At 37.0% G+C, this 14996-nt stretch overlaps 1 protein-coding gene across 1 annotated transcript in view; it reads right to left on the bottom strand.

Annotated features, from left to right (window-relative positions):
* Positions 1-14996, bottom strand: part of DACH2 (dachshund family transcription factor 2) — an 878628-nt gene that overhangs the window by 401215 nt on the left and 462417 nt on the right. The window contains exon 3 of the mRNA XM_059156812.1: positions 12748-12860. Within this exon, the coding sequence (XP_059012795.1) occupies positions 12748-12860 (113 nt within the window). The remainder of the gene's footprint in view (positions 1-12747; positions 12861-14996) is intronic.

Here is a 14996-nt window from a genome sequence, read left to right as displayed (position 1 = left end):
CTGGGGGTGCCTGAGGGTGAAGAGAGAAAGGGTCAGAAGGTGTATTTGAGAAAATCATAGCTGAGAACTTCCCTAATTTGGAGAGGGAAACAGGCATTCATGTTGAAGAGGTAGAGAAGACTCCTCCAAAAATCAACAAAAATAGATCAACAACACCAAATATAATGGTGAAGCTTGCACATTTCAGAGATAAAGAGAAAATTCTGGAAGTAGCTTGAGACAAGAGGTTCCTAAACTATTGAAGCAGAAATATTATACTTACATCACACCTAAACACAGAGAACTGGCAGGCCAGAAAGGGCTGACATGACATATTCAGGGTACCAAATGAGAAAAACATGCAGCCAAGAATACTTTATCCAGCAAGGCTGTCATTAAAAATGGAAGGAAAAATAAAGAGCTTCCAAGACAAAAAGAAATTAAAACAGTATGTGACTACCAAGCCAGCTCTGCCAGAAATACTAAGAGGGATACTATAAGCAAAAAGAGAGCCCAAAAATAACATAAAGCAGGATAAAACAGAGACTATCAACAGAAACAGGAACTTTATCATTAATACAATGGCATTAAATTTACATCTTTCAATAGTTACTCTGAATGAAAAGGGGCTAAATATTCCAATCAAAAGACACAGCGTGTCATGTTAAATAAGAAAAGCAAGAACCATCCTTATGCTGTTTACAAGAGATTCACTTTAGACCTCAAGACACCTCCAGACTGAAAGTGAGAGGATGGAGAACCATTTACCATGCTAATGGAAATCCCCCCACAAAAGAAAAGAAAAGAAAAAAAAAGCTGGGGAGCAATTCTCATATCAGACAAATTAGATTTTAAATGAAAGGCTGTAGAAAGTGATGAAAAGGACACTATATCATACTTAAAGGGTCTATCCAACAAGAAAAATCTAGCAATTATAAATAATTACATCCCTAATTTAGGAACGCCCAATTATATAAACATAATATTAACCAAAGTAAAGAAACACACAGATAATAATACAGTAATAGTAGGGTACTTCAACACTGCACTCACAGAAATGGACAGATCATATAAGCTGAAGATCAACAAGGAAACAAGGGTTTTGAATGACACATTGAACCAGATGGACTTTACCAATATATACAGAGTATTGTGTCCTAAAAGCAACCAAATACACATTCTTCTCAAGTGTTCATGGATCTTTCTCCAGAATAGACCACATACTGGGTCACAAATCACATTCCAATTAATGCCAAAAGTTTGGGATTATTCCCTGTTTATTTTCAGACCACAATGCTTTGAAACTTGAACTCAATCACAAGAAGAAATTTGGAAGGAACTAAACACTTGGAGATTAAAAAGCATCCTACTAAAGAATAAATGGGTCCACCAGGAAATTTAAAAAAAAAATCATGAAAGCTAATGAGAATGAAAACACAACTGTTCAAAACCTTTGGGATACAGCAAAGGTGGTCCAAAGAGGGAAGTGCATTTCAATACAAACATCTCTCAAGAAATTAGAAAAATCTCAAATACACAAGATAACTTTACACCTAAAAGAGCTGAACAAGAACGGAAAATAAAGCCTAAGCAAGCAGAAGAAGAGAAATAATGAAGATTAGAGCAGAAATCAATGAAATAGAAACCAGAACAACAGTAGAACGAATCAACAAAACTGGAAGCTGGTGCTTTGAAAGAATTAATAAGATCAATAAAACCCTAACCAGATTTATCACAAAGAAAAGAGGAAGGACCCAAATTAGTGAAATCATGAATGAGAGAGGAGAGATCATGATGAATGCCAAGGAAATAAAGAACATGTTGTGAGTAAATATATACCAACATATTAAACAATTTAGAGGAAATGGATGGATTCCTGGAAGCTTATAAATTACCAAAACTGAAACAGAAAGAAATAGAAGATCTGAACAAACACATAACCAGAAAGGAAATTTAAGCAATGATCAAAAACCTCCCAAAAAACAAGAGTCCAGGGCCAGATGGCTTCCCAGGGAAATTCTCCCAAATATTTAAGGAAGAAATGATACCTATTCGAGGAGCTGTTTCAAAAGTAGAAATGGAAGGAAAACTTCCAAACTCATTCTATGAAGCCAGCATTACCTTGTCTCAAAACCAGACAAAGTCTTCATCAAAAAGGAGAATTACAGACCAATATCTCCTATGAATGCAAATATACTCACCAAAATACTAGCCAATAGGATCCAACAGGACATTAAAAAAGATTATTCACCATGATCAAGTGGGATTTATTCCTGGGCTACAATTTGAAAATCAATCAATGTGATACATCACATTAATAAAAGAAAGGACAAGAATCATACGACCCTCTCAATTGATGCAGAAAAAGCATTTGACAAAATACAACATCCTTTCTTGATTAAAATTCTCCAAAATGTAGAGAAAGAGGGACTATACCTCAATATCATAAAAGCCATATACAAAAAGCCTACAGCAAATATCACTCTCAATGGGGAAAAACTGAGAGCTCGTCGCCTTAAGGTCAAGAACACAACAGAGATGCCCATTCTCACCACTTTTGTTCAACATTATACTAGAAGTCCTAGCCTCAGCAACAGACAACAAAAAGAAGTAAAAGGAATTCAAATAGACAAAGAATAAGTCAAACTCTCACTCTTCACAGATGACATGATACTTTATGTGGAAAACCCAAAGGACTTCACCCAAAAATTATTAGAACTCATACAGCAATTCAGGAACATGGCAGTATATGAAATCAATGCACAGAAATCAGTTGCACTTCTATACATAATAATAAGACTGAAGAAAGAGAAATTAAGTTATGGAGCCCATTTACAATTGTCCCCAAACCCATTAGATACCTAGGAATAAACTTAACTGAAGTGGCAAATGATCTGTACCCTAAAAATGACAGTACACTTATAAAAGAATTGAGGAAGACACAAAGAGATAGAAAAACATTACAGGCTCATGGATTGGAAGAGTAAATATTGTTAAAATGTTTTTGCAACCCAGAGCAATCTATAAACTCAATGCAATCCCTATCAAAATAACATCGACATTTTTCACAGAGCTGGAACAAATAATCCTAAAATTTGTGTGGAATCAGGAAAGACCTCAAATAGCCAGCAGAATGTTGAAAAAGAAAGCCAATGCTGGAGGTATCACAATGCCCGAGTTTAAGCTCTGTTTCAAAGCTGTGATCATCAAGACAGCACAGTACTTGCACAAAAACAGACACATGGATCAATGGAACAGAATAAAGAATCCAGAAACGGACCCTCAAGTCTATGGTCAACTAATCATCAACAAAACAGGAAAGAATAGTCAATGGAAAAATAACAGTCTCTTCAATAAATTGTGGTGGGAAAATTGGACAGGCACATGCAGAAGAATGAAAATGGATCATTCCTTTTCACTAAGACAAAGACAAATTCAAAATGGCCAAAAGACCTAAATGTGAGACAGGAATCCATCAAAATCTTAGAGAAGAATACAGATAACAACCTCTTCGACCTCAGCCACAGCAGCTTCTTGTTAGATACATATCCAAAGGCAAATGAAACAAAAGCAAAAATGAACTATTGGGACTTAATCAATATAAAAAACTGCACAGCAAAGGAAACAGTCATCAAAACTAAAAGACAACCTACTGAATGGAAGAAGTTATTCACAAATGACATATCTGATGATGGGCTAGTATCCAAGTTCAATAAAGAACTTATCACACTCAACACCCAAAATCCAGTCCAGTCAAGAAATAGGCAGAAGATAGGAACAAATATTTCTCTAAAGAATACATATGAATGACTACAGACACATGAAGGAATGTTCAACATCACTAGCCATCAGAGAAACACAAATCAAAACAAAAACGAGATACTACCTTACACTAGTTAGAATGGCCAAAATTAATAAGACAACAAAACAGCAAATGTTAGTGAGGATGTGGAGAAAGGGAACACTCTTAAACTGTTGGTGGGAATGCAAGTTGGTGCAGCCATTCTGGAAAACAGTATGGATAATCCTTAAGAAATAAAAATAGAGGGCACCTGGGTGGCTCAGTTGGTTAAGCAACTGCTTTCGGCTCAGGTCATGATCCTGGAGTTCCAGGATCGAGTCCCACTTCAGGCTCCTTGCTCAGCAGGGAGTCTGCTTCTCCCACTGATCTTTCTCCACTCATGCTCTCTCTCTCATTCTCTCTGTCTCTCTGTCAAATAAATAAATAAAATCTTTAAAAAAAAAAAAAAGGAAATAAAATAGAGTTACCCTATGACCCGGCAATTGCACTACTGGGTATTTACCCCAAGGATACAGATGAAAGACAGCCACATGCCACCGTGTGTTGAAGAGACTGTCTTTTCTCCCTTGGATATTCTTCCCTGCTTTGTCAAAGTTTAGTTGACCATAGAGTTGAGAGTTCATTTCCAGGCTCTCTATTCCGTTCCACTGATCTATGTGTCTATTTTTGTGCCAGTACAGATATTTCTACAGAGAAGACATCCAAGTGGCCAACAGATACATGAAAAAAGTGCTCAACATCACTTGTCATCAGGGAAATAAAAATAAAAATCGCAATGAGATACCAACCTACACCAGTCAGAATGGCTAGAATTAACAAGGCAGAAAACAGTAAATGTTGGTAAGGATTTAGCAGAAGGAGACCCTCTTACATTGTTGGTGGGAATGCAAGCTGGTATAGCCACTCTGGAAAACAGTATGGAATTTCGTCAAGAAGGTAAAAATAGAGTTTCCTACAACCCAGCAACTGCACCACTAGGAATTCACCCCAAAGATACAGATGTAGTAAAACAAAGGGTCACCTGACCCCAATGTTCATAACAGCAATGACCAAATAGCCAAACTGTAGAAGGATTTGAATGTCCCTCATCAGATGAATGTGTATGGAATATATTTTACATGCACACACACACACACACACAGGAATATTATTCTGACTTAAGAAAGGAAGAATACTTACCATTTACATCAAAGTGGATGGAACTCAAGGGTATCATGTTAAGTGAAATAGGTCAGAGAAAGACAATTATCATATGGTTGCATTTATATGTGGACTATAAGTACCAGTACAGAGGACCATAAGGCAAGGGAGGGAAAAACTGAATGGGAGGAAATCAGAGAGGGAAACAAACCATAAGCGACTTTTAACTCTGAGAAACAAATTGAGGATTGCTGAAAGGGAGATGGGTGGGGGGGTTGGGGTAACTGGGTGATGGGCATTAAGGAGGGCATATGATGTGATGAGCATTGGGTGTTATATGCAACTTAGAAATTGTTGAATACTACATATGAAACTAATGATGTGTTAAGTGTTGGCAAATTGAATTTAAATATTTAAAAAGTTAGAACAAGTTCTTTTACTTAGGCAAATTTAGAAGCGTTCAGAGGGGCTTCTCCTCATATATGACTCAGGAGCAGGTGGTACTAGCAAAAACTTTCCAATAATTAGTCAGTTGTATGTAAAATTATACACACAGCTGTATAACATTATCTTTTTCTGTTCAAATATATATATTGGAACAAAATATATTTGTGAACAAATATATATTTGTTTTATATATATATATATATATATATATATATATATATATATATATTTGAGACACCATCACCTGAAACCAAATAGTATCATAAAACATTTCAATAATAATTTTGTAGAATAATGGACAAACCTCAAATCATATAGACCATATTAAAAAATCAACTGAGTGTGATAAACAAAGGGTGTAGTATATAAGTGAAGAATCACTAAATTCTACACCTGAAACTGATATTATATTATATGTAACTACATGGAATTTAAATAAAAACTTGAGGGGTGCTTGGGTGGTTCAGTCAGCTGTCATATAGCTGTCAGCTCTTAATTTGGGCTCAGGTTGCAATCTCAGGGTCATGGGATCAAGCCCTGAGTTGGGCTCCACGCTCAGTGTAAAGTCTGTTTGAGAGCTTCTCTCTCTCCCTCCCGCTCTGTTGCTCCTGCCACTCAAGCTCTCTCTCTCTCAAAAAAAAAAAAAAAAAATCTTGGAACAACAACAAAAAAATCAACTGGAATTTGAATAAAAACTTAAATATATCAACTGAATTCTTCATAATTATTTTTAAACAAAATTAATGAATTTAGGTTTAAAATGTTTAGTAAGTATAATGTCAAATGTGAAACCTTCTGATAACTAAATTGAGAATTGATTCTTAATTATATTTATGAATAAAGGAGTAAAGTGGGATGTCTAATCTTAAAAATAATGAAAAACCAGAATTATTCCTACTTGGTTTTACAGAACATTTTTCTTCTTACATTTGACTATAGGTGAGCAGAATATTCTTGGGCATGTAAAATAAATTCATGTAAATTAAGGAGAGGAATTACTATAGAGCTGGGCATGTTCCTCTTGCTCCTATTTAACTTTTTTTCCACTTTATATCTTTTAGACAGAAGTCCCCATGCCTTTTCCCACTTAATACCTTATCTATTTCTATCATCTCACTCTGGGCACAAGCAAAGACTTAAGAACTGAGGATTTTTCTTTCGATGTCTCTCATTGGGATAAATAAAAGTTGTAGGAGGGAAGGCCAAGGCCTTAATCCAAGGAAGGAGGCATCAAGGAAAGTGAAATATATATGCCAAGTAAATTAGGAGGAGGTGAAAGCTTCAAACTGGGTTTTTACATTGTAGTATAAGACATCATAATGTCGAGGAAAGAGTATGGACTCTGGAGTTCAAAAGACCCGTGTTTGAAACCCAGTTTTGCCATTCAATTGTTTTGTGACTTTATGCAAATAATTTAAACTCAATGAGCCATAAAGTTCTCACTTGAAAAATGAAAACAATATCCAAAAGTCTATAAAGAAGATCAAATTAAGTGCATAAAAAATATGATAAAAACACAGATGGAGGCAAACCATAAGAGTCTCTTAAAAATAGGGAAGAAAATGAGAGTTGTTGGAGGGCAAGTGAGTAGGTGGATGGGGTAACTGTGTGATAGGTATTAAGGAGGGCACTTATTGTAATGAGCACTGGGTGTTGTATCCAAGTGAGGAATCACTAAATTCCACCTCTGAAACTAACACTTAACTAGAATTTAAATAAAATCTTGACGTCTTTTATCCATTTCGAGTTTATCTTTGTGTACGATGTAAGAGAATGGTCGAGTTTCATTCTTCTACATATAGCTGTCCAGTTTTCCGAGCACCATTTATTGAAGAGACTTTCTTTTTTCCACTGTATATTTTTTCCTGTTTTGTCGAAGATTATTTGACCATGGAGTTGAGGGTCCATATCTGGGCTCTCTACTCTGTTCCACTGGTCTATGTCTGTTTTTATGCCAGTACCATGCTGTCTTGGTGATCACAGCTTTGTAGTAAAGCTTGAAATCAGGAAACGTGATGCCCCCAGCTTTGTTTTTCTTTTTCAACATTTCCTTGGTGATTCAGGGTTTCTTCTGGTTCCATACAAATTTTTCGATTATTTGCTCCAGCTCTTTGAAAAATGCTGGTGGAATTTTGATCGGAATGGCATTAAAAGTATAGATTGCTCTAGGCAGTATAGACATTTTAACAATGTTTATTCTTCTGATCTAAGAGCATGGGACTTCATCAAGACCAAAAGCTTCTGCACAGCAAAGGAAACAGTCAACAAAACAAAGAGGCAACCCACGGAATGGGAGAAAATATTTGCAAATGACAGTACAGACAAAAGGTTGATATACAGGATCTATAAAGAACAAAAAATGCTAAGACTCCACCCCCAAACTACTAGAACTCATACAGCAATTCAGCAACGTGGCAGGATACAAAGTCAATGTGCAGAAATCAATGGATTTCTTATATACTAACAATGAAAATACAGAAAAGGAAATTAGAGAATCAATTCCATTTACTATAGCACCAAGAACCATAAGATACCTGGGAATAAACCTAACAAAAGAGGTAAAGGATCTGTACTTGAGGAACTACAGAACACTCATGAAAGAAATTGAAGAAGACACAAAAATATGGAAGACCATTCCATACTCTTGGATTGGAAGAATAAACATTGTTAAAATGTCTATACTGCCTAGAGCAATCTATACTTTTAATGCCATTCCGATCAAAATACCACCAGTATTCTTCAAAGAGCTGGAGCAAATAATCCTAAAATTTGTATGGAACCAGAAGAAACCCTGAATCACCAAGGAAATGTTGAAAAAGAAAAACAAAGCTGGGGCCATCACGTTGCCTGATTTCAAGCTTTACTACAAAGCTGTGATCACCAAGACAGCATGGTATTGGCACAAAAACAGACACAGAGACCGGTGGAACAGAGGAAAGAGTCCAGATATGAATCCTCATTTGTATGGTCAAATAATCTTCAACAAAGCAGGAAAGAAGATCCTGTGGAAAAAAGACAGCCTCTTCAATAAATGGCACTGGGGAAATTGGGTAGCTATGTATAGAAGAATGAAACTCGACCATTCTCTTACACCATACAGAAAGCTAAACTCATAATGGATGATGAACCTCAACGTGACACAGGAATTCATCAAAATCCTAGAGGAGAACATAGACAGTAACCTCTTCAACATCGGCCACAGCAACTTCTTTCAAGACACTTCTCCCAAGGCAAAGGAAACAAAAGCAAAAAAGAACTTTTGGGACTTCATCAAAATCAAAATCTTCTGCACAGCAAAAGAAACAGTCAACAAAACAAAGAGGCAACCCACGGAATGGGAGAAGGTATTACAGACAAAGGGTTGATATCCAAGATCTATAAGGAACTCTTCAAACTCAACACCCAAAAAACAGATAATCATATCAAAAAATGGGCAGAAGACTTGAACAGATACTTCTCCAAAGAAGTCATACAAATGGCTAACAGACACATGAAAAGATGTTCATCACTAGCCATCAGGGAAATTCATATCAAAACCACATTGAGATACCACCTGACCAGTTAGAATGGTAGTCACAAGACAGGAAATAACAAATGTTGGAGAGGATGTGGAGAAAGGGGAACCCTTATACACTGTTGGTGTGAATGCAAGTTGGTGCAACCACTTTGGAAACCAGTGTGGAGATTCCTCAAAAATTAAAAAATAGAACTACCCTATGACCCTGTAATTACACTGCTGGGTATTTGCCCCAATGGTACAGGTGTAATGAAAAGAAGAGCCATCTGTACTCCAGTGTTCATAGGGGAAATGGCCATAATAGCCAAACTGTGGAAAGAGCCAAGATGCCCTTCAACAGATAAATGGATTAAGAAGGTGTGACCCATATATACAATGGAATATTACTCAGCCATCAGTAAGGATGAATATCCAACTTTTGTATCAGCATGGACAGGACTGGAGGAGATTATGCTGAGTGAAATAAATCAAGCAGAGAAAGTCAATTATCATATGATTTCATTTACTTTTGGAGCATAAGGAATAACACTGAGGACATTAGGAGCAGGAAAGGAAAAGTGAATTGGGAGAAATCAGAGGGGGAGACAAACCATAAGAGATTGTGGACTCTGAGAAGCAAACTGAGGGTTTTAGAGGGGAGGGGGGTGGGGGGATTGGTGAGCCTCTGGTGGGTATTAAAGAGGACATGTATTATATGGTGCACTGGGTGTGGTACATAATGAAATTTGGAACACTGAAGCAATAAAATCAAATTTAAAAATAAATAAATAATAAATTAAAAATTAAGAAAAATGAAAAATCATCTCCTCACCCTCAAAGCCTTAACAGTAATTATTTTTACCTATAGCAGCTTTTATAGTTTTTATTGGGGCACCCAGGTGGCACAGTAGGTTAAGTAGCTGCCTTCACCTTGGGTCATGATCCTGGGGTCCTGGGATCAAGCCCCATATCGGGCTCCCTGCTCAGGAGGTAGTCTGCTTCTACCTCTCCCTCTGCCTTTTGCTCTTCCTACTTGTACTCTCTTTTTGTCAAATAAGTAAATAAAATCTTTTTAAAAAGATATATATATATATATATATATATATATATATATATATGATAGATAGATATAGATATAGATATACATATCTATATATATAGAGAGAGATATATAGATAGTTGGAAATAGAGAGAGAATGTGATCATGTGGAGAGCCAGAGGGAGAAAGAGAAGTAAGCTCCCTGATCTGGAGCTTAATCTCAGGACCCTGAGATTATGACCTAAACTGAAAGCAGATGCTTAACAGACTGAGCTACCCAGGCACACCACATAGCATTCCTTTACAAATTAAACAAAATACTGTGTGAACTGGGATATATAAAGTTTTGAAGCAGAAATGGGGAATCTGGGAGAAGATATTTGCAAATGACAGTACAGATAAAAGGTTGATATCCAGGATCTATAAAGAACCCCTCAAACTCAACACACACAAAACAGACAATAATATCAAAAAATGGGCAGAAGATATGAACAGACACTTCTCCAATGAAGACATACAAATGGCTATCAGACACATGAAAAAAATGTTCATCATCACTACCCATTAGGGAGATTCACATTAAAACCACATTGAGATACCACCTTACATGAAGTAGAATGGCCAAAACTAGCAAGACAGGAAACAACATGTATTGGAGATGATGTGGAGAAAGGGGAACCCTCTTCCACTGTTGGTGGGAATGCAAGTTGGTGCAGCCTCTTTGGAGAACAGTGTGGAGATTCCTCAAGAAATTAAAAATAGAGCTTCCCTATGACCCTGCAATTGCACTCCTGGGTATTTACCCCAAAGATACAGATGTAGTGAAATGAAGGGCCATCTGTACCCCAATGTTTATAGCAGCAATGGCCACGGTCACCAAATTGTGGAAGGAATGAAGAAAGATGCTCTTCAATGGATGAATGGATAAGGAAGATGTGGTCCATATACACTATGGAGTATTATGCCTCCATCAGAAAGGATGAATACCCAACTTTTGTAGCAACATGGATGGGACTGGAAGAGATTATGCTGAGTGAAATAAGTCAAGCAGAGAGAGTCAATTGTCATATGGTTTAACTTATTTGTGGAGCATAACTAATAGCATGGAGGACAAGGGAAATTAGAGAGGAGAAGGGAGTTGAGGGAAATTGGAAGGGGAGGTGAACCATGAGAGACTATGGACTCTGAAAAACAACCTGAGGGTTTTTAAGGGGTTGGGGATGGGAGGTTGGGGGAGCCAGGTGGTGGGTATTATGGAGGGCATGTATTGCATGGAGCACTGGGTATGGTGCAAAAAACAATGAATACTGTTACACTGAAAAATAAGAAATAAATAAAATAAAAAAGAAATGGGGAATCTGATTTTCTTCCCCAATTCCATGTGGTGGGAAGATACAATTCCATGTCAGCAGGTAAGGAAAGTCCTTTAATGTCACTTCAGAAACCACTGGTCTACAGGGAAAATCCTAATCTTCTTCTTTTTTTTTTAATATAATTTTTTATTTTTTATAAACATATATTTTTATCCCCAGGGGTACAGGTCTGTGAATCACCAGGTTTACACACTTCACAGCACTCACCAAAGCACATACCCTCCCCAATGTCCATATCTTCTAAACCTGATAAATAAAAAGCTAAGTTCACAAGTTTGCTTTTCTGCACCCTTTCTATTCTAAATATATTTCCTATGAATCTCCTACCTCAAATAGCTTCTGTAGTCTCTTCAGCTTAATTGTTATTCCCCCTAACACACTAGGCTTACTTGGTATTCCCACTAACACACTAGGCTTTATCATGAATGTTTATCTGCCTGTAGTTTTCTCTATGCCTAGAATGTTTTTCACTGTTTCTCCTCCTGTTCAACATTCAGTCTACAAAACATAGATCCAAAGTTTCCATCTCTCTGTGTATTACCCAACTTACCAAACTGACTTAGTTGTTCACATCTCTGTGATCTTAGAACAACTGGTATGTACTTTTATTATAGTCTGTATCACATTTTAGTGCAATTATTAGTTTATATGTTCTCTCTACTTCTACTGTTGACAAAGACTGCTACTCATATAATTTTTCATTACTTTAGACATAAAATCCCAAAACAGCGGGTGCTTTATAAAATTTTGTAAGGATAAAGGTATAAAGATCTCATTGTCATTAAATTCCTTTTCATTTTCTACTATGTAGTAACTGTAATAATTTTTAAATTTCAGTTAGAGAAATAGTAAGCTTTTTTTTAATCATTTCATGCACTTTTAATTTTTTTGTAGAGAATAAAAAGGTTCAGTTCTAAAGTATAAAACTAGTATTTTTAGGGGAGCACTGTTTATCACAGTGAATTATTATTTAAGACAATGACCATTTGGACGTTCTTCTTTTCTAATCATAAAGCTTCTCTACCAAGGGTACATCTTCTTTGTGCTTTTTAGCCTAGATTAAAACTGGACAAGATACACAAATGTTTAAAACCCTTGTAAAGAAAGAAAAATATACATTACTGAGACATATAAGTAAGTAGATGCTCTGTATTCTATAGAAGGCTTTGAGACAAAGTTGTTTTGTCTAGCGCCCCTCATCCCTGCCCCCAGCATACAAAAATACACATACAATAAGGCCTTGAAAGTGATTTCTTGCAAGGAAATGACATTTTTTTAAAGAGTCATGTCCACTTGATTTGAGTCACTAGAGTAACAAAACTGTTTTCAAGAATACTTAAAAATTCAATAATGTAACCTTTAGTACAGCTTGAAAGGCTCTAAAGGACAAGGCAATTAGATCATTATTAGTTTATTTCTAATGCTGGGCAGCATGAACAGACAAGGCTGATCATCAGATGGGTTTTATTACCTGTTGGAGTGATAAGTCCTGGTGATAAAAGGCTGGGGACTGAATGGGGCAGAAGGCGAGCATTGTCCTGCAACACTCCCAAAGAACGCTTAGGAGGCCTGCCAGGCCTGGAACTGTTGAAAAAAACAAAAACAAAACAGACAAAAACAAAGATTAGGTTAAAAACATGCTCCTTTTGGAAATATCATCAGTTGCAGTATTTGCTTCCTCACCTTAGTTTAATTACCAAGTGATAGAATTTTATTTTAAAGACTATTTTCATTGAGTACCAGAAGACCAATACCTTCCTTTATACTAAATTTCCCAACATAGTTATGGCAAACATTTAAACCATAAAAGATTAATTTTATTTTAGATTACGTTTTCAAGGCAGCACTTTGCAATACAGATTACTTGTTTGAGAAACCCAAAGTTATCCCCTGTCCTTAAAGCTACATTTGGTCCCAAGTATTAATACATACTACTGAGACCTGAGATAGTGACTAACAGAATTCAGATAGTATAGAATGGGAAATGATTCTCTGCACAGAGGGGTAAAGAGGTAAAGAGCTAAGAGATGGAGAATAAGATGTGATTTTTTATTCTTCTTTTTTATTTTTTTAAAGATTTTTTTAAAATTATTTATTTGACAGACAGAGATCACAAGTAGGCAGAGAGGCAGGCAGAGAGAGAGAAGGAGGAAGCAGGCTCCCTGCCAAGCAGAGAGCCCAATCCCAGGACCCTAGGATCACGACCTGAGCCGAAGGCAGAGGCTTTAACCCTCTGAGCCACCCAGGCACCCCTATTCCTTTTTTTTTTTTTTTTTAGCATTTCCACAGCTGCCAGGAGACCACCAGGAACAAAGGGCTCCCACTCTCAGTAGATTTTTTTAAATCTACCTACTTTTTAAACCAGGCTGTATAACCAGTGTTAGGGTATGGAGTCAACCACCCCTCAATTAGACAGAGAACACTCTCGATAATGCAAGTCACACAGCGAGGCTTATTTCCAGCTAGCTGGTGTCCAAGTATCTGCCCAGCGCAGCAGGTTTCAACAAGGACCCCGATCTTAGAGCCAAGGGTTTATATAGCATTTTCAAGGCACTTTTTCATAGCTATAGCCATCTCTTGCACCACACTTTGAGAGTTTAACTTTGTTTAGCTTTTCGCCACCCTGGTGTCACTCTGGCAGTTAGGTGAGATTTAGGTTTAGAAGAAATTTAACTTTATTTACATTTCCCTCCGCCTCAGCCTCCTTCAGTTTTAGCGTGGGGAGGGCAACATCAGGCCTCAAGGAACTGAGCCATTTGTCCCTGGAAATTAGGCTATTGAGAAGACAGCTTCTTTGTTGTAAATCACTAGGACATTTGTAAACCAAGGGAGACTCCTGTCTTGCAGGATTGAGATCTCTGCAAGTTAACTATTTGTTTTTCATTAACATGTCACCAGCTAACCGCCCTGGTGGTAGGTGATTAAGTTGTTTTTTCAGGTTTTAGCTAGTTCCTCTTATCTCAAGTCATGCACACAGTGTTGGCCAGTTAGGGACACTCAGTAAAATGGCTTCCTGGCCCTGAGGATGGCCATTCTTATGCTAACCCACTCTTACAGTGCAAGGTGCCATGTTTTGCTTTGCCAAGATGGCTGTACTTATGTCAGGGCTAGACTTGAGGTGGTACAGCCTTTTCTTGGCCTCCACACCTGGAGCTGGTTTCTGGAAGTTGTTTTTAAGTCCCCTGGGGGAAGGGGAGCAGGGACAGTTTAAGGGTTAAACAACAAAGTTATTGTTTAACCTCAATGGAAGCCTCTGGCTAAAATAAAAATATAAAATAGGTCCTTACACCAGCAGTGCACTCCCCTGGAGTGGCTGTACTAACAAAACCTGCCCTGTTTGTTATGTAGGCTGTTTTTTCTCACCGATTTATTAGTGCTTTTAACTGATGAGTTGAGGCTAAACTTATAGCATTAACCTGATCTATTCCATTTGCACATTCTTCACCGTGGTATGAGCAGCTCAGGAATTGCAGTTACAATTGTTAACCCATAAAATAGAAAGTCAGTATCTGGCTTCTATGACTCTAATACAGTCAGTGTACTGACTGTATTATTTGTATCATTTGGACACTGTCACCACAATGAAGAGACTTAAGTCATTGAACATTAGGATCAAGTTTTTTCTCAAGTCATCCATTATGTCTCCTATATTACTTTCTAAAGTTCCCCAAGATATTTCCATTGCTTTTTGTAAAAATGCAGTTTAAAAGCTGAATAATA

The sequence above is a fragment of the Mustela lutreola genome, chromosome X (genome assembly GCF_030435805.1).
Source record: "Mustela lutreola isolate mMusLut2 chromosome X, mMusLut2.pri, whole genome shotgun sequence".
In the NCBI taxonomy this organism is placed as follows: Eukaryota; Metazoa; Chordata; class Mammalia; order Carnivora; family Mustelidae; genus Mustela; species Mustela lutreola.
This window is presented reverse-complemented; position numbering and strand designations above follow the sequence as displayed.